At 44.2% G+C, this 20,457-nt stretch overlaps 1 protein-coding gene across 4 annotated transcripts in view; it reads left to right on the top strand.

Moving 5' to 3' along the window:
• The window catches only part of CLIC5 (chloride intracellular channel 5), a 64,565-nt gene extending 46,724 nt beyond the window's left edge, over positions 1-17,841 (top strand). For all 4 annotated transcript variants that reach the window (XM_028721861.2, XM_028721856.2, XM_028721857.2 and 1 more), the window contains 2 exons: positions 13,208-13,389; positions 16,425-17,841. In XM_028721861.2, coding sequence (XP_028577694.1) covers positions 13,208-13,389; positions 16,425-16,592 — 350 coding nt within the window. In that variant the 3' untranslated portion in view covers positions 16,593-17,841. The remainder of the gene's footprint in view (positions 1-13,207; positions 13,390-16,424) is intronic.
• The last annotated feature ends 2,616 nt before the right edge of the window (positions 17,842-20,457 follow it).

Genomic DNA, 20,457 nt, shown 5'->3' with positions numbered 1-20,457 from the left:
TTTATATCCACAGGGAAACGAAATAGTGTGTGCGATGCGCTTTATAGCGATAATTGTGTGATGCGCTTTATAGCGATATTTGCTTTATTGTCATGGTCTAGAACCTGAAATATACAACCAACCACACTCACTGGCGACTCCACTCCAGTGTTTGGGGCAGGGGATGTTTCCATCTCTACCTGGAGATACCTGAGATTGAGCTTGGGACCTTCCACATGCACTGAGTTCCAGCCCTTCCTCTCTCCTTTGTATTCTGGGCAGGTTATATATATATGGCAGTGGCAAATGTCTTTTGCTCACTTTACCTGAATAGTAATTTATATCACCACCCCCTGCGCTTTTGGTCCTTTTCTCCCATTTGTTTGGCTAGCTTTCCTGCCTTGAACATATGAAAGGTTTGCAGCAGGCTGGTTGGGGCTGTAAGCCCAGAAGCAAACACATTTCTTCCATATCAAAGTTCCACAACTTTTAGGCATCTTGAAAGAGAAGGAATTGATTCCAGATTCTCAGGATGTGGCAAGCTGTGTTTGAAGAAAGTGTGCATATTTATTATTTCATGCCAGTTCAATTACAGCCAACTTGATTCCTTCTACCCCCAACATCAGCCAAATCATTTTAATAACAGGCTTTCCTCGAGGCGTGATCTTCGCCACGTCCCATCTCAGCACGTAGCGTGACTCTACGCTTCGACTTTTCCCTGCAAAGTCCTAGTACTGTGGTTGACATAGCTAGAATTTAATTTCCTCACATCTGATACAAGAACAAAGAACACAGAGAAGATACAAATGAGAAGGATCTTGACATCCGTTTCCTAGAATCAGCTCTTTGAATTCCTATCTGATGGAGGCATATCTACACACAGACTAAAATTGACTTAACGGGTATTTCCTCTCCCCTGGGAACCATGGGAACTGTAGCTCTGGAAAGAAGGAAGGAGATTGCCAGCAGGTTTCTCAGCGCCCCCTGCAAAATGAAATAAAAGACTTGGGATGCCTTACAGGAAGCCATGGGCAATAAAAACGGCATTAAACTGCTAATACATGTACGTAATGAGGTTGTGTCCATTTCACAGGAGTTATGCAGGCTTCTCTGCAGGTTCTGGGGTACTGAAGGTCGACTCTTTATTACATGGCATGGGCCGAGACCAATCTAGTTCTCCGAGGGTGTGATGTCCTGGCCCATCACTTGCCAGCCCACAAAGAAAGAGGAGCATGGAGGGAGGGGTAGCTCCATGGTGGGGAGAAAGATTAGACCATGGGTAGGCAAACTAAGGCCCAGGGGCCGGATCTGGCCCAATCGCCTTCTCAGTTTGGCCCGTGGACGGTCGAGGAATCAGCATGTTTTTACTTGAGTAGAATGTGCCCTTTTATTTAAAATGCATCTCTGGGTTATTTGTGGGGCATAGGAATTCGTTCATCCCCCCCCCCCCAAAAAAAAATAGACTGGCCCCGCACAAGGTCTGAGGGACAGTCTGAGGCCCCCTGCTAACAAAGTTTGCTGACCCCTGGATTAGGGCCTTGCCCCATCTAACGTCTGCTTCTTCCTCAGAAAAGCAGCTTGTTAATCAGAAATTAGTGCCATTTGATATCCTCAGTATACCTGATTCCTCTAGTCCAAATTGGCAAATGCAAAGAATCCAACTGATTTCTGACAATTGCACAGGAGATGCAGGTAAAAGCAGGGATTTATGTGCCAATGATCAGCTGAGTACTCAGGTGCCCCCCCCCCCGCCACACCCCCGGCTGTTTATTTGCTTCTGAAGGAGATGGTTGTTGAGAGCAACTAGCTGTTTGCAGCTGACTAATCTTTCCTAAAATTGTACTCACCTTGACCGAGAGAATGAGCCCTTTGATTTCATATGAGGGTTGTTTTTTTAAATTTGTACTGAATTGAATATTTAACGGTGCCCCGTGTTGGTGGCCACCTTCATTAAGGTGTTCCAATGTTCTGCTCTTCGCTGAGCTGCGAGACCACCAGCATCGATTTCATTCCGTGGAATTTCCAGCCGTCTGCCCAGAGGAATCCACTGGTCTGGCCTGGATTCAGATCAAGGCCCTAAAAATAAAAGAACATTATATCATTAATTTACATATGATTAACCCCCTCCCCCCTCCCCGTTGCTGCATCATGTGGTTAGGTCAGAGAGGCGGGAAATGCCTATTGGCTATATATAGCGAAGAGTATGCTGCCAGAAGTCTCTGTTGGATACGATTCCCAGGAAGACCTGCATCAGTTTGACTCTAGCTTAGCAGTACTGACGTTGGCACATTTGCAGGAAGGCAAGTGGTGATTTACAGTGCTTGCCGTGTGCATTTTAAGTGTGCTCTTTCCTTTATCAAGCAACCACCAATTTCTGAAAGAATCTGTATTACTTGGAAGGTAGAGTTAACAGGTCTAGCTAGACCTGAAGAGGAAACCTTTGCATTGAAGAGTTACAGTCCCATTACATGGAGAATTCTCTCAAGTACAGCTTCTCCCGTCACTGTGATGGGAAGAACTGTGCAGCACAGGACAGAGTTTAGACATGGGAACCTTACTAGGAAGCAGATGTGCACTTGAAGATGGTCAGAACCTGGTCGTTTATTATTTAAGGATAAGGTTTAAAGTTACAAGGGATTTGATTTCAGGATTTGCAAAAAGGAATTCTATTCACTTTTCAAAAGTGGGTAATTGAAATACAAAGAATTTTTTCTCAAATATTTTTCAGGGATTTTGTTGTTTCATGTTTCTGAGGATCCTGTGGGAAACTGAGGATTTATTCAGAGGCAGAAGTTGTCACTGTCTGTCAAGCATGGTAATTAATGCTGTGCCTGGAGGCTGTTAGTCAAAGAAGGACTCGGCCAGCACTGATCCTGCCAAATCCAAGGTGAAGGGAGTAGAGGAGAGAGGACAGGCAGGACAGGCCCAAAGAGGGACCACAGTGCTGCATCTCCATCCCAGCTGCTACCTTTCCGTGGCTGGATCTTTCACCTTGCTTTGAAAGACGTAAAGGATCGGTACTCTCCCCCCCCCCCTGTTATATGGCTGAAAACAAGATATGAAGCAAAACTAATGACAAGAAAAGTACAGTGGTACCTCGGGTTAAGAACTTAATTTCTTCCGGAGGTCCGTACTTAACCTGAAACTGTTCTTAACCTGAAGCACCACTTTACCTAATGGGGCCTCCCACTGCTGCCACGCATTTTCTGTTCTCATCCTGAAGCAAAGTTCTAATTCTGGGTTAGCGGAGTCTGTAACCTGAAGCGTGTGTAACCCGAGGTAACAAGTGTTTCCAGTTGGGATGTCAGCTTAGCCCTGCCTCTAGGATTTTGAAAACAGGCCGATGTGGAGAAATTAACAGAGGAAACCGGCCTGTCATGATGGGGCAAACTTTGAATGCAGAAAGTTTAGAATCAGAGCTCCCCACGCCCGCCCCCCATTGATGCCATTCACAAATCTTCACCCCATTTCGATTTGGGTCTGGACGGCTTTGAGTCTGGATCTGGCTCAAGTGGGTCTAACCTTCCTCAGTCACCCTTTCCTTACCATTTCAACTGGCTTGTCAGTCAGGGCCTGTATTTAGGTGAAGCCATTTCTTCCTAGTGGACAGAATTGAATTGGGAGGCAGGAAAAACTGGACACGCCACAATCCCAAGTAACCCGTATTGGTGGGACCTGCTCAGGAATGTCATTTCTAAGGGCAGGTCCCACAGGACCTCTTGGGTGTCTTTCTAGCCCTCCCTGTTGCTGGCTACACGCATGCACAGGAAGAAGGTTTTGTTGCCTGGGAAGGAAAGGGACTAGAAAAGGTACACAGGCCATTGGGACTTCTTCACCATCCCTGCCAAATGCTCAAAGCAGCCAAACGGTTTTTTGGGTGTGCCACGGATGGTAGGTGTGTTGGCCTTGTCTCCATGGCAGATCTGCTTAATTTGTGTTTCAGGCTTCTGTTAAAAGACATAGAGAAAAAGGCAAGAAAACATAGCAGGCCTAGTTTCCAGAAATGTACTGTGATATATATATATTTTGGGACGCGGGTGGCACTGTGGGTAAAAGCCTCAGCGCCTAGGACTTGCCGATCGAAAGGTCGGCGGTTCGAATCCCCGCGGCGGGGTGAGCTCCCATTGCTTGGTCCCAGCGCCTGCCAACCTAGCAGTTCGAAAGCACCTTCGGGTGCAAGTAGATAAATAGGGACCGCTTTCTAGCGGGAAGGTAAACGGCGTTCCGTGTGCTGCGCTGGCTCGCCAGATGCAGCTTGTCACGCTGGCCACGTGACCCGGAAGTGTCTCCGGACAGCGCTGGCCCCCGGCCTGTAGAGTGAGATGAGCGCACAACCCCAGAGTCTGTCAAGACTGGCCCATACGGGCAGGGGTACCTTTACCTTTATATATATATTTAAGCTTTTAAAGTACAATGGTGCTGCCTGCCCATCCCATACTTTTTGTGCCTGTCTTTTGGTTTGTGGTCTGAGAGCTGATCCATATTTTCTCTCATCCCTCTGCTCTCCCGCTGGAAGAAAACCGTTCTTTGGTGTTCAGTCGGAGCAAACAGCCATTCGGCTTTTCTGTGGACTACCCTTTGCTCCAATTAAGAGGTGAAGAGCTGGTTTTCCCTGAGAAAAGAGCCAGGCAAGAGGGAAACCACTTGGACCTGTACCTAGAAAGCATGGGTCAGCAGACGTGGGGGTCAAGCCCTGACTGTATGTGTGTGTAGATGAATGGAATGTGTGCCCCCTCCAGCGCAGCATGGTCAAGGCCAACTGGTCGTGACTCTCCAGGGGGCAATGGAGCGTTTTGGTTTTGGGTCTCGCTCATGTACTTTTTTCTGTTTTATTCCAGTACAAATCAAAAGCAATTTATAGAGATATCAGTGGTGGTTAAAAAAGTAAGTGATATGAAAGAAGAGAATCTTGTATCGTCATGAGGAATATTAAGAAATACATTCCGGTAACTGCTGAGTCTGTGTAAGACCTTGCACATACATTTGACTTTTGTTCTTTTTGCAGTTGCATTCTTCTTCAGTGTGTACACAAAATGTGTCTAGTAATGTGTCATCAAAAATCGTAAGCTAGCGTGTGACATGAACCCAGTGACAGGATGCTCCCCATGTGTCAAATGTGGTAGTTTTCTGGCATGGGGAATGCAGCAACAGCAAAGCCATCCGCTAAAATATGGAGTTTCCTTTATGAGAAATGGATTCTTTATCAGTTTGTACATAAGCGTAAAATAGAATAGAATATAAGAAGATGACACCAATGGGACCTTCTTTTTGCAAATTGTTAATTGTTCTCTAGAACTCCAGGGGGCACTGTAGTCCAGGCCAAGCACACTAGAAGATATTCCATTTTCCTGTGGCCATGGCCTAACACGTTTAGTAAAAATCTGAAATTACTTTGGGATGCCTGGTTTTCGAGGTATCTCCCGCTGCTCTTTGATCATTTAAATTGCACTGCACAGTCTGTGTAAACACACAGCAGCTTAATTTGGAATGCTGTAATGATCATCTTTCATTTATAAAATGTGGCTTTACATTTAGGTCTTGATTTTTCTCTTGCAGCATTAGCACTCGGTATGTGGTGTAAAGACATTTTTAAAGGAGGCAGATAAAGGGCCTTATCTACTAAGCACAGTTTCTTTCCAGAAAAGAAGCAGCAGCACTTGCTGGGCCTGAGAATGTGGCTGCTAGAGAAATTCAAAGATTTGCACGAGATGCTTTACTCACTTGTTCCCCTCTGTTTCTGGCCCAGTGGCAGTCCTCACACGAACACGGTACAAGCACAGGAAGGCACTGCTTGTTTGAAGTGGGGCCTCCATGAGGGGGCTGTGCTTCAATGTGGGGTATAAAATCCTTTTCTACTCATCGTTTTGTTGTTGTTTAGTCGTTTAGTCGTGTCCGACTCTTCGTGACACCATGGACCAGAGCAAACCAGGCACTCCTGTCTTCCACTGCCTCCCGCAGTTTAGTCAAACTCATGTTAGTAGCTTCGAGAACGCTGTCCAACCATCTCGTCCTCTCTCGCCCCCTTCTCCTTGGGCCCTCCATCTTTCCCAACATCAGGGTCTTTTCCAGGGAGTCTTCTCTTCTCATGAGGTGGAGTCTCAGCTTCAGGATCTGCCCTTCCAGTGAGCACTCAGGGCTGATTTCCTTAAGAATGGAGAGGTTTGATCTTGTTGCAGTCCATGGGACTCTCAAGAGTCTCCTCCAGCACCATAATTCAAAAGCATCAATTCTTTGGCAATCAGCCTTCTTTATGGTCCAGCTCTCACTTCCATACATTGCTACTGGGAAAACCAGAGCTTGAACTATACGGACCTTTGTCGGCAAGGTGATGTCTCTGCTTTTTAAGATGCTGTCTAGGTTTGTCATTGCTTTTCTATTTGTTCCTCAGAGTACTTTTTCTGCTTCAGATGAGCCAGTAGAGGAAGTGAGCTAGACTAGGGGAATGGATGGAGGTAGGGCAGGTGGGGGTGTCTGCTTCAGACAGGTAAATAGTAGTGGGAGGGTTCAGCTTCCCCTACCTGCATGTGCTTTAGCTACCCTGTATAATAATGTACCCCCACCTGTTTTATATGTGGGTCAGCCAAACTATCAGCCAAATGTGGGTCAGCAAATGGGACCGTTACATCAATTTGGTCCTAAAAGTCTATAAATTGTATCCCAGATATTGCTTCACCCTGCACATTTTAGGATCTCAGTAATTTCACCCACAATTATATTACCTACATGGAAACTTTTAAGAATTTGATAAATATTTAATAAGGGCTTTTCCCCCCAGCTGGAACTCAGTTGGGTGCCATTGTCATTATAAGAGAACAAGGGTTCATGGTGAGTTTTGGCACCTCTTTTTCTAGAAAAATATCAGATGATTTAATGTTTAAAAATTATAATTATTTGATTCAATTCTACCTGCATGCAAGGAGGAAAATAAATTTCAGAGCAGTTTGTAAGGAGAAATTGTTATATTTTATTATTACAACTTTATTTATATGTTGCCCTATACTCAAAAGGCTCAGTGTGACTTACAAAGTAAAAAAAAAAAAAAGGTAAAAAACTTACAACAGCAATAACAATTAAAATAACCATTGAAAGTGATCACAAGGAGCCTCTCTCCAGGTATACTTTTCCTGGTTACCATTCTGAGGCGAGTGCTGGACTAGGTGGGTCTTAGATCTCAGTTATATTTACATGTATGGATTACTCGGTTGAGGAGTGGAAAGAGGGGAAGAAACCCCCAAGTAAATCAAGGTGTGTCTGTGCACATGTGCTCTGTAACGGAAGCGCTTTCTGCTGGGTGCTGGTGCCAACTTACTTCTCAAGCTGACTTCTCATGGTCTCCACTCGAGATCTGCATGGCTTCAGCACAGAGACTCCTGAAGCTGCCATCCAAAGCAAGATTAGCCAAGGGTACAAAACCTGCCCCAGGGCAAAAACAATATCTAGACGAGCAGTTTACTTGCTGAAGATGAATTCATAAAGAAAACTAAGGGGGTTGAAATTTGCATTAGGGTATTACTTGTCCAGATTATGTGAAGTTTAACTAAGATGTGGTCTTTAAATCCGACTGCCTAATGAAGCGGAATGGTTTGATTTTGTTGTATTTTACCTTAATTTTCTGTTCCAAAGTAGTGGGAACAAACCAGAAAAATGCAATAGACCTCATGCAATACTCTATGAATCTGGAAGTGATCAAGAAAGGTGGTGTGTGTGTGTTCTAAGGAAAAATAAATCTCAGATTGTTTGTGTGAGACTGAATATTTATGTACAGTTTCCCCTTTTCACTCATTGCATATTTCATCCAATTCATTTGTGTGTGTTATGGGATAAATCTTGTGTGGGTGGAAAAGAGCAGTAAAAAGAAAAGGCATCAATCAGTGGCCAAAGGTAGCAGCAGTCACGATTCATTTTGTACACAGGTCATAGTTTGTTAAACATGCCTCCGCGTGACAATTAAGCAGCTTGCAGGTTTACAGAGGTCATTTTGGGGTGGCTTCATATTGCAGCCTGAAAGGAAGTCTGCTTGCCTTAGGAAAAAAAGAGAGCTCTGGAGCGTTGTCAGGAAGGCTTCATCCATTCCCATATGTGGCTGCATGAACTACTTTCCCTCATAACTAGTAAGGAGTTACACAACGGAGGCAGAAGAACTCGCCCTCATTTGTTTGAAAAGTGGCTTCTGTTCTCAAGAATTGTTGGGTCATTGCCTGGAAAGGTATTCTTGTTGGTCCATGATGCTTCCATCCAGCCCTGTCCATCAAACGGTTAACATGGAGGTCCAGACCCTCAAGGCAATGAGTAGCTTTGGGCCAGTTATTCTCTCTCACCCTCTCCTCCCTCACAAGGTTATTGTGAAGATAAAATGAATTGTACGGCTAGGCCTCTGTTGTGCACGCTGCCCAGAGGAAAGGGTGGGATAGAAAATAAAAGAATGGATCAGGCTCAAGGCCCGTCGGAACAAAAACACCTTTGGCTGCTTCTGGAAGGACTTCAGGCTAAAAAGAGAGGCCTCCCTGGCAAGGAGCTCTGGCCACCGAGAAGTCCTGAAGATCCTCAAATTGGGCTCATAGGACGGAATGCGGTCTTTCAGGGAACCTGCTCTCAAGCCATTTGGGGCTTTGTAGGTTATACCTAGTTATTTGGATTGTACCTAGAAACAGATGGGTAGGAAGGCTGCCGTGCTGGAGTCAGGCGCGTCCTAAGACCGTCCCAGGCAGTTGAATGGTGGCAGCATTCTGAAATTTCTGGACATTCTTCAGACATTCACACAGAGTGTGTTACAGTCCAAATAAGATGCAATTAAGTTGTATTGCCTCACCATAGCCAGATCGGACATTTCTACACCACTGCTCCCACACTGCCAGTTTGTTTCATTCCTCCTCCCTGGTCCTTTTACATGCCTTTCTTCCTCCCATAACAACGTCCCTTTCTTATCCCATTCCTCTCTCTCTCTCTCTCTCTCTCTCTCTCTCTAATAAATGTTCCCCTTTTATGTCCAATTTCCTTTAACAAGTCCTCCAGCCTTCCCTTCCCCCCAAAAGGCTATGGCAAAACTAGGGGGGGGGGGCAGGCAAGCAAGGGAGAGAGTCCCTGGGCAGACTGTGGGGCCCTGGGTGCTGCTGCCCCCCCCCCCTAAAGTAGCCCAAGGTTCAGTGGCAGGGATGCACTGCTCTATCCTGCATGATTTGCGGGGGGGGGGGGGATATGCATCTGTCTTATGCAAATGTCTGAATAGCTGTGCAAGATACAGTTAATATAATTGGAGGCTTGGTATCTAGTTCCCGGAATAGTGTTGCCGTCATAAAAACACTGCTGTTTCTCTAAAATGGGAATGGCCAGTTGGCGACATGGGGCCAGACTCATCTCCAAAAGCAAATTTTATCTGCCTCTTCAGTGGCACACCAAATTGTGAAAATTATGAAATCTTTACATTTTGAAAAAAGTTACTCACCGGCAGTATTTCTCTTCTGGATTTTATATGCAACGCCTGAGCAGGTGTGCCCCATAGCTTTAGAAACCTTGAGTGCTGGGTGGTTTCATCTCTATTGTGGAGCCAGAGAACAGGTGAGGGTGAAGGAGTCAGACTTGCGTGGAGAAATTTGCACCGTCAGGAGATCAGAGAGGCTCCCAAGAAGGCAGGTGCTGGCCATGCTTCTTCTAGGAGACAGAATATAAGCCATGCTCTCCATTTCCTCTCCACCACCTCCTCAAATGGGAAATAGGAAGCAGATGGGCAAGTGCAGGCAAGCCTATCTGAAGACGACCACCACTGAAAAATAGATGGTTGAGCCAGGATTTCCAAAATCCAATTGAGTTAAATTAAGTAAATAACTTGATTTTGAATGGGACAGTAAAACAATATTATTCTTTGCTTACCGTGCAAGGAAAACCTTTTATTCAATCGGTGTTAATAGGTTCGAAAAATTAAAGGGAATTCTCCATATTTCCAGGGCTGCCCTGCCAATATTGTCATTTCAGTGTGGCTTGCATAGAAAAATGCAGCCGAAGGAGATTAATCGGGCAGTAGAATATCAAGTGCAAAAATTAAATTTAGGGTTTATTAAATTAGAGATAGTAACACTTTTGTCTGAGAAATGGCAATACTTCAATCACTTCATATCACTGCTTTAAAAAATGATAAGTGGGCCCTTGTTCTGGTGTGTGTTATAGTTCCTTAAAAGGCCTGTGCATGACTCATCGCCAGCCTTGAACACAAGCCTTGCAGAGTTGCCCAAGTCAGAGGGGGAGATGTTCCAGGAGGGCAGGACATGGAAAAGACCCTTCCCCACCACCACCTCCAGGAAGACAAAGCTGACAGCCCAATGCCACCTCCTGGGGGGAGAACTTTCATAGGGCACTGGACCAGCCGGTTCACCCTAATGCCTTTGAAGACCTGAAGAAATAAGTTTTTGTCACACACCCACCCACCCACCCACCCACCCACCCACACACACCCTTTGTGCTTGTGCACCTTCCCTGACAGGTTAAGGCCAGGAGATGTCATTGAATCCCATGGAATTCAATTGTGACATGGATTGATTCCTCAACCTGATTCCACCAATATATGATTCATTTCCGGTCATTGGGATACAGAGTTTCATTCACAATTTTCCCAAAATGCTCCCCCTTGCCCATCCCTGGTCTTCCCTGTCATCTCTCTCAGCCCTGAAGGATAAATATTTACAATTTAAATCTAAAAGAAGAACATGGTAAGAGATCATGTGTTGTAGCAGGAAATGGGTTGCTGGGCATTTTCATTAAAGTGATTTCAGCAGAACCAATGCAAAGGGGCAACTTTGGAAGTAGGAAAAGTAGAGCCATTGAGCAGAAACAACATATTCTCAAATTTTAGAAATGGAAAAGAGAAGAGAAGTGTTGTGATGATAGGCAGCTTGGGAATAAGGATCTAATGACAGCTTATTTAAGGCAGGTAATATGCCTATAAGATCTACCTGTGCGAGACAATAAAACATTTATTGGTATATATAATCTTATTAACTTATCCTGGTGCTTTAACCTTAAGTATTACTGTCGGTTCTTCAATATACAAAAGACTCCGTAAGTGTATTTAAGAGGGGGAAGTTATAAGTTTAAATTAAAAGGGATTTGCACTGTATGGGAACTGCACTGTTCATTGAGATCTTCATTCTCAGTCTCCACTTTGTCTCCCCTTCTCTTGCCATACAGCTAAGGTTGCAGTCAGCCCCATCCCTCCCTCCCTCTCATTTATCAATCAGCCTTGACTAGTGATATAATCTGTGATGCTGTCTCACTTGGTTCATTTTCTGTGAATTATTCAGCCCATCTCACTTTGCAGCTTGTTCACTTTTGAAATTTTGATGTTCTTTCATAAGATTCCATAATTGTTTTTGAAAACTTCAATGTGTGTTTCATCACAGTAATTCCAGCCATATAACAGATAACATATTTCTGTTTGTGTAATTTTGCTTAATTTTACTATGATCTATGTTTATGTGGAAAGGAGATTACCTGTGGAAAGTGGTGCCAACCACTTTTATTATTATGAAAACGGGTTTTACAAATATATCATTTTGTGAATAATATAGTTCACAGCATCTTCATTTCTCAAATGCTCCTGGAATCTTGCTCAATGTGTGCTTGCTTTGACGAGAGCACGGAATAGAGAATTATGTGGCATTTTATAAACAATTTTTAAAAAGATGAACTTCACATTTTTAGCTTTGACTTACAACATCAGGACTTTGTGGGGTTTGCCTGATCATTTGAGGGGGGCTCAGCCCTCTCCCCCTGGACAATTTAGCACTCTGCCTCACTCTGGCCCCCTGGCTTTGGGGGAAGTTTTTATAAGGTAAAAAATAACAGTCTCTTGGGTTTTTTTTTAGTATAGGTAAGATCTGTCATTTATAGCTTGGATCCCCCCCAAAAAACAATAGAGATTCTCTGTGTTTGTAAAGCTTGATCACAGCTTTTGTCTGTTAGTCAACTAAAGGTTCAGTTGTAACTGCAATGCGTTATACACAGGGCTGCCTCTGGAGACACTTCGGAAACTTCAGCTGGTGCAGAATTCGGCAGCCAGGTTGCTCACCAGGAACACATGACACCGATCCTGGCCTGACTGCAGTGGCTGCCAGTTAGTTCCCAGGTCCAATTCAAAGTGCTGGTTTTGACCTATAAAGCCTTAAATGGCTCAGAACTGCAATGCCTCAAGGACCGCCTCTCCCATATAAACCACAATCATCCTCTGAGGCCCTCCTTTGTGTGCCGCCTCCATGTGAAGTCCGGAAGGTGGCAACAGGAGAACGGGGCCTTTTCTGTAGTGGTTCCCCATTTGTGGAATGCTCTCCCCAGGGAGATGCACCTGGCACCTTCATTTTACATATTTAGGCAAAAAAGTTCCTCCTCAACCATGTCTTTGGCTGATTAATATTCTGCAGCCTTTAAAATGTGTTTGTGAGAGGGGGGAATTTAAATTTGATAAATCATCATCATCATCAAAATCTACTGAATATACACTGTGCAGCAAAATCCTAATTGCAATTACTCAGAAGTAAGACCTATTGTGTTTAAGGGGATTTATTCCTAGGTAAATGTGCATAGTATTAAACCTTAGCCCCCGTTTGTCTGTTGTTGACTCCCCATGACTCTTTCATAGCATTTGATTTTGTTGTCAGATTACTCGTCTGATATATTCTAAGATCCTGGTCATGCAAGGCCGGGCCGTTTGGCATCACAGACCCCTCTTCGAATTGTTTGAATGTTGTGAAGGCAAAGATACTGAACTAAGTTTTCAATACTTTTTTTATTTTTTTAAAGTGGCACAGAGATTTTTATAATTGCAAAGTTTTAGAAGGAGAGAGAATGGCTGGAGCAGAGAGATGAGATTCATTCTGCATTTTGGGGAATGTCCAAAAATAACAGTGCCATGATGAAGTGCCAAGCCAACAGCAGGCTTGGGATTGCTCTGTAGGAGACCAGAAGCTCAATGAAATAGCCCCAAGTATCCCAAAAATGCTCTAAGGTTTCCAGGGTGGGGTGTAGAAGATAGGATTTTGGACTTTCCTTTTCTTTTGTCTGTCCCACAGTCAGTCTTTATTAGTGAAGACTAGGATACATCACCCCAACAGTACATAGGCCAGACACACAACTATCACAAGCTTTGCCAGCAGACTAGGTCCAAAGTTTTCTGTATATGGCTGTGAACTTTATTGGAAATTCTGTTTTATTTACTCTTCTCTTTATTTGTTTCTTGACACAGGCCTGGAGAGAGGCTTAACGAAGGCTTTGAAGAAACTGGATGACTATCTGAGAAATCCTTTACCTGAAGAGATAGATGCAAGTAGCACAGAGGTGGAGAAAGTGTCGAAACGCAAGTTCTTGGATGGGGATGAGCTAACTCTTGCCGACTGCAACCTTCTGCCCAAACTTCATGTTGTCAAGGTGAAAAGAATTTGTCTTCAGAACAGGCACCTATTTGCCACCATTCCTCTCAGGGTTTTACATGCTTTGCATTTCCCTGAGCAGTGAGAAGCCTAGGAGAAGGAGCACTACATAAACCTTTGGATGAGAGGGAGATCACTGCAGCCTTTGCTGACTTGTCTTATTTACAAAAGTCCCAGCAGAGCACACTGCAAACATGGCAGATTGCTCAAGCTGGCAGCATAACTCCTAAACCTGCATGAGATCCCCAGGTTCCCTGCCCAAGATTCACAGGTGGGGACCTCCAAGCCACCTCCAGACATGCTAAGTTCACAGCTGATGCTGCTCAAATTCAGTAAGCAGCCTCCATGACTTCTGCCTACACAGGCAGACTGCACCCTGCAGGAAGATTTCCCCTTGAGAAAATATCTTCACCATTGAGCCCATTAAGGAATATCAGCTGATCGCTCTTGATAATTAACAAGCAATCAGCTTAGCAAAGGATGGTCAGCAGTTCCTTGGTGCTCTGACCACACTTAGCTTTCAGTGTCTTACTACTCTGCAGTATCTTTTCGATCAGCAGGATCAGTAGAAACCCAATACACTTCTGGGACTCGGGGTCAGGTCAACATTTTGATGCCAGCAACATAAAAACCAAAAGGGCACTTCTAACTGAATCAACATGGCACGCAGTCTAAACATACCCAGCTCCCTCAGAAGTCTTGGTTTCCAGACCCTTGACCATCTTGATCGCCCTTGTTTCAGCTTGTCAGTATCCTTCTTATCCAGAGAGCCAGTGTGGTGTAGTGGTTAAGAGCGGTAGTCTCGTAATCTGGGGAACCGGGTTCGCGTCTCCGCTCCTCCACCTGCAGCTGCTGGGTGACCTTGGGCCAGTCACACTTCTCTGAAGTCTCTCAGCCCCACTCACCTCACAGAGTGTTTGTTGTGGGGGAGGAAGGGAAAGGAGAATGTTAGCCGCTTTGAGACTCCTTAAAGGGAGTGAAAGGCGGGATATCAAATCCAAACTCTTCTTCTTCTTCTTCTTCTTAAATTGTGGTGCCGAGAACTGGACATAGCATTCCAGGTGTGGTGTGGTCTAGCCGCAGCAGAATAAAGTGGCACTATGACTTCCCTTGATCTGGACACTAGACTTCTGTAGATGCAGCCTAGAATAGCATTAGCTCCCCCCCCCCCTTTTTTTTCTTTTCTTTTGGTGCATCACACTGTTGACTCATGTTAAGCTTGTGGTCCACCAAGACCCCTAGATCCTTTTCACATGTACTGCTAGTAAGCCAGCTGTAAGCCACATTAAGCCTTATATTTGTGCATCTAGTTCTTCATACCTAAGTGCACAACCTGACATTTGTCCCCACTGAAATTCCGTTTTTTAATTTGGGCCTGGTTCTGCAACCTATTAAGGTCATTTTGAATCCTGATTCTGCGGCATTAGTTGCTTCTCCTAGGTTTGTGTTGTCTGCAAATTTGATGAGCATCCCCTCAATTCCAAATCCACCTAACAATTTCCTCATTCAACCAATATTTTGGCAGCTTCCTCGTATGATGGAACTTGCTTGTTCTTCCTCTTGCTTTGAGCATAGACAAAGAAAGCTTTAAAAAATATCTCTCTTGCAAGTGGGACCTTGTTTTGAGCTTTGGCCCACCTGAGCTCCCCACCGCAACTGTTGGCTTCTTGTGTATACTCCTCCTTTGTGGTTTCCCCTTTCTTCCATTTCATATATACACCCTTCTTAAATCTAAGCTCATCTATAAGCTCCTTATGCATCCACACTGGTATCTTTAGATGCCTCCCACTTTTCTTTCTTGTTGGAATTATCTGCATTTGGGCCTTCAATATTTCTCCTTTAAGAAACTCCCATCCATCTTGGACTCCCTTCTCCTTGAGTATTTCTGACCATGGGATCTCACCCAGTAGCTCCTTCAGCTTTTTGAAATTGGCCTTCTTAAATTCTTTTCTCCTGCCTCTGTATCATGAAACCCAGGAGGACATGATCACTTCCTCCCAGGTTTCCCAGTACTTCCACTTGCATGGCAAGGCCCCGGGTCCCACAGTTCCCTTATATACATGGATAATTTAGGTTAATGGGCTAAAATAGGGCACAACTTTATTGGTTACAGATGTGAGCAATTTGACTTAGGCATTGGGTAAGACCAGGCTATATCCTGACTCCTGTCCATCTGCAAGGAGTCACACTAAGGGTAGACATATGTCAAATCGGGGCGTCCCCAATGGGTCGTGGCATGGCCCTCGCCCATGGATCCTTTTAACAGGATGCCCTTATTGAGGAGGGGCAGGCAGAGGTTACAACCTCCCCTCCCATCACAAAGGCTTACCTCACAAAGTTGTGACAATTGCTACGAGGTAGGTTGGCTGGTGCCAATTTGCCAAGTGGAAAAATTCCTACCTGGCCCCAACAACATGGCAGCCAACCTTAGTCCATAGCAAAGTTGATGTCATAGCAACGCATAAAAAGAAGGTGGGTGGCCTGGGAAATCCGGCAAGGAGGTGAAAGGACACACACCCCGGCCATGCCGCAGTTTAAACGGCAAGTGGTCACCCCCCCAGCTGTGCCAATTGGTCAGCTGGGGGGCGTGGCACGACCGGGAGTCACAGTGACGCAGGCAGCATCCCTCCACCCTCCTGGCGGGTCACTGGGAGGTCCCGGGTGCCCTCCTGTAACACCGCCCTCCGGGCAAGGGGAGTGGACTTCTCCAATTAGTTCTTCTGTTTGTGAGGACCAGGTCCAAACTAAATGATCCCCTTGATGCTTCTTCCACCTTCTGGGAAATGAAATTGTCAGCAAGACAATGGAGGAATTTGTTGGACCTTTCATTCTTGGCAGAGTTTGCGTTCCAACAGATATTGGTTAAAGTCTCCCATGACTAGTTTATCTTGTAGGGCCATCCAAGATCTCCCGATCTCACAAGATCTTGGACAGCGGGGGGGGGGGCAGTTTTGTCCATATGTTACAAAACTTATTAATAATATTCAAGTATTAACAGCAGGTTTTTTTTGGGGGGGGGGGTCTTCATTCTAGATTGTAACAAAGAAATATCGAAACTATGAGTTTCCAGCAGAAATGACGGGACTTTGGCGATACCTGAAAAATGCTTATGCTCGGGATGAATTCATCAACACTTGTGCTGCGGACAAAGAAATTGAAATAGCTTATGCTGATGTAGCCAAACGGCTCAGCAAATTCTAATCAAAATCTATTTCACTGGATGGCTGGAAATAAACTTATCTGTTCCCTCGAGAAAGTGCAAGGTGGAAATGCAGAAGAGGAAACATGACTTCTGAAATGTGTACTAATTCGCTGGAACAAATTTTATCATTTATGACCAGTGTTTTGAAATCACCATGTTTGATTAAATAGCCTCCTGCTAACAGTACATTCTATAGCTAGAAATTTCAAAGTTAAGTAGAACATGAATGTAAAGAATTATTTGGGTTTGGGGTATTTCTACCTTTTTTCATGGACCCTTGATGTGTTCTATTTAAAAATACACCGTCAATAGCATTGGAGGGAAAATAGGACTGACAGTAAGAAAGGGGACATTGTCGTGTGGGGAGCATAACTTTAGGGAATTGGAAGCATCTTTCGAAGCATGTCCTGCCCTCCTAGAGCGAGGAGACAGTTCTGAGAGAAGTCTCGTGCTGGTGGGGAAGTCTGAGTGAATGCGGGCGCAGGACGCAGATTTGCTCAGCAGAGGCCCCAGCAGTGGGGATATAGTGAATGCAATAACTTTGTCTACAGACAAGGATATTTGGAGGAGCAATAGTAATACAAAAACAGCGTAGGTAATATTGAAAAGAAACTCGGATAATACTGAGATGGAATTTAGATATATATATATTGAACGGCTCTTCACAGCTAACTCACAATCTATAGTATCCTTTCGAACATCTCAGCATGTTAAGAAAAGAAGAAGAAGAAGCATGCAACAGAAATCTGATTCCTCATATGAATGGATAAGAAATGGAGTTCATTGTCTATTCCTAAGTCGTCATTTGGTCTAGAAATCCTGAAAACAGCAGTTTGTTTTTTTAAAAAAGTTATTCCCCACTGCCAACACTCCGTTGAAGTTTGGCAGGTATATAACTGCTTCCGAGAGTTGGTGGGTTTCTTTGTGCTGACAGAGGGTAACATCCAATTGTAACTTCCCCCTGGGCAGCAGATTCCCCTACATTCTCTCCTACAGCTCCCTGCGTGCTCTTAAAAACTATTGTGGGGGTTGAAGGACCCTCCAGAGCAGATGGGGGGGGGGACGGGGGTGAGGGGGTGAGGAGCAGGGTTCAGAGGAAGGGAAATTCTGCTGTGTCTGTTGGCATGAAGTTGGGCTTCACCTAAACTGATTTTATGAAATGGATTATTCTGTGCTCAATCTAGCCTTTGTATTAAGAGTTCTGCTTGAAGCCAATGGATATTTTGTTCCATAAATTACTTTAAAGCATTTATTTATTTATTTATTTATTTATTTATTTAGGTGTTTTAGCTCATATTTCCTAACATTTTGGAAGGCAAAAGGTTTGGCTCTGAATCATATAGAACAAGTCTGCAAGTAGGTTCAACAATGTGTTGCTGTTCTGCTTTTTTCTCCACTGCAGTTCCTTAAGCTACACCTTTTTAAAAAGAAAGAAAAGGAGGACACCCGGTGCTTGCAAAGAGAAGGCAAATATCACATTTTGCCATCGGGGTTCTTTAGCATTCCCTGGATCTATTTTGCAGAAACTGGGTTTGCATGGCGAGGTCCCAAACCATCCCAAGATGTAAGAATGAAATCAGTATTTTAGGTTAATGGGCTAAAAAAGGCCACAACTTTATTGGTTACAGAATGAGTGGTATTGGCTTAGGCACTGGAAGCAAACCGACTATATCTGACTCCTGCCCGTCTGCAGGGAGTCTCAGAAGGGTTAACCTCCAACTAGGAACTCCGCCAGGGTCACTGCTAGGGGTCGTGCCATGGCCCAAGCCTCCAATCTGGGGTTTGGACAGGGACCACACCCCTCAGATTCCTTTAACGGAATACCCTTGAATTAGGAGGGGTAGGTGATGGCCACTACCTCCCATCACTTCCAACCAAATACTCCAATCCCTAACCGCCAAACCTTACAAATTTGTGACGATTTGCTACGAGGTAGGTGAAAAACCAAATGGCTGGTGCCAATTTGCCAAGTGGAAAAAATTCCTACCAGGCCCCTTCAACAGGCGACCAACCAAGATCCATAGTAAGGTCAAGGGATAAGGAGCCTGACCTTAGGGAGGGAGGGTGGGAGAACTGCACAAGCAGGAAGCAAAAGAGGGCGAGTGCTTGACCGTGGGCGATTTAAATAGCCCAAGCCACACCCCCAGACCTCATTGGTCGGTCCAAGGGATGATGTGGCCGAGGACCCCAATGGTGCAGAGGCTATCCTGCCTTGTGCGCATGGACCGGGCTTGTGACCAACCTGCAACGACATCTCCCCGGGCACAGGAAATGGCTTTGTTGATAGCCATGCCTTGATTTCCCCCATGAAGCTAGCTGCTGCTATTCACGCAAGAATATATATATAGTCTGCCTATTTCCCTGTGATCTTATACTGTTCAAACTCCACTTCTTGTTTTTTGTTTTTTTTTTGCAAATCCAACTATAGCATTTAAGTGGCACTACAGTTTTGGACCAAAACCTCTCATTCTCCTCCTTTCTAGCCTATGTGTTCCTCACTTTCAGAGCTTTCTTTCCTGAGAAATACTGAGGCCAATGTGCTTGCACTTTCATTTCCTTGGACACTTTCCCAACTTTGCCCACTTCTGACCACTTTACTTCCTCGTCTCGGCATAATGCCTGCCCCCTTTCCAACACTGCAGCAAATTTGTTGAGAGAATGGTAACAATTATGTGATGCAATCCCACTAATTCAGTTTGCATTGAAGAAGTAAAAATGATTCAGGCATTCAGTTTTTGCAAATTCCAACATGACTAGTCCTGATAGAGATCAAAACATTTGTTATCCTTCAGATTTTGCACTTCTCCAAATTTTGAAGTAAACGTTTCAGATTAGAAATAAAGTATCAAAGTTTTAAAATGCATATTTTGAGAAAGTTATATAAATATGCATTTAAACATATTAAATGCAAATTGGAAAGAATAAAATCCATGCATTAATGTGGAAATGGACTGAGCAGTCCAGAAATAGACTGATCTTTCTCTTTTTTAATATAATTTTTATTAACAGGCCAATCAAATCACATTAATTCCAAATCACATTAGTTCCAAATTATACAGCCAAATTTTTAAATTTTGTTGGGGGTACCCATACTTCAAGCTCCGAACGGGGGTCCAAGCATCACTTTTATTGCTGCTTTAATTAAGCAGTTCTATTCAGTTCTATCCGGATAGTCTCTTTATTACTTTCTTCATCTTCTTGTTGTTATCGTATATTCCTTTCTTTGCCATCTCTGATAAACTTCACAAGCGGGTTGAAAGCAAACATCTTCTGTGTGGCTTTTACACTCTCCAAAAATCATATCACATAGGGACAGCCGCCATTCCACACCTCCGTAAAGAATTTATCCTCGGTCTGTCTATTAATTTTCCCAGGCTTTCCAAGTATATCCGAGGGCTCTGCCAGGTTTAGATCACATTCCAATCATCATTCACATTCCGATAATCCTGGTCCTCCTCCCTCCGTCTTTCTTAGACAAGCCTGTCTTAGCGAGACGCCATTTAAAACTGCGTCATAAAATTTTCCTCCGTTCTCCAGTGTTTACCAATCGTGTCTTTGATCCATAATTCTCTCCACACAGTTCTTAAAATCCTGCTTGTGATTAATAAAATGCAACGATTCTTCTTTCTGGGGTGAAGGGTTATTAATATTCACATAAGGCAAAGAAAAGAAAAGTTATTTCCTCCACCCCCCTTCCGTTTCACTCCAAACATACCAGTCTCTTAATGGTGGTTCATCACTTGATTTATTTGTCCCGCCCGTTGCTCCGGTCCCAGAGATCCATTAATCAGCAGTCTTAACTCCCGAACTTCGCTTGATGTATGTGCTTCAGCTTCTTTCCAATTATATATTTCCAATTATATT

Source organism: Podarcis muralis, chromosome 3 (assembly GCF_964188315.1).
Source record: "Podarcis muralis chromosome 3, rPodMur119.hap1.1, whole genome shotgun sequence".
NCBI classification, from domain to species: Eukaryota; Metazoa; Chordata; class Lepidosauria; order Squamata; family Lacertidae; genus Podarcis; species Podarcis muralis.
Note: the sequence above shows the minus strand (reverse complement) of the source record. Positions and strands in the feature narration are given on the sequence as shown.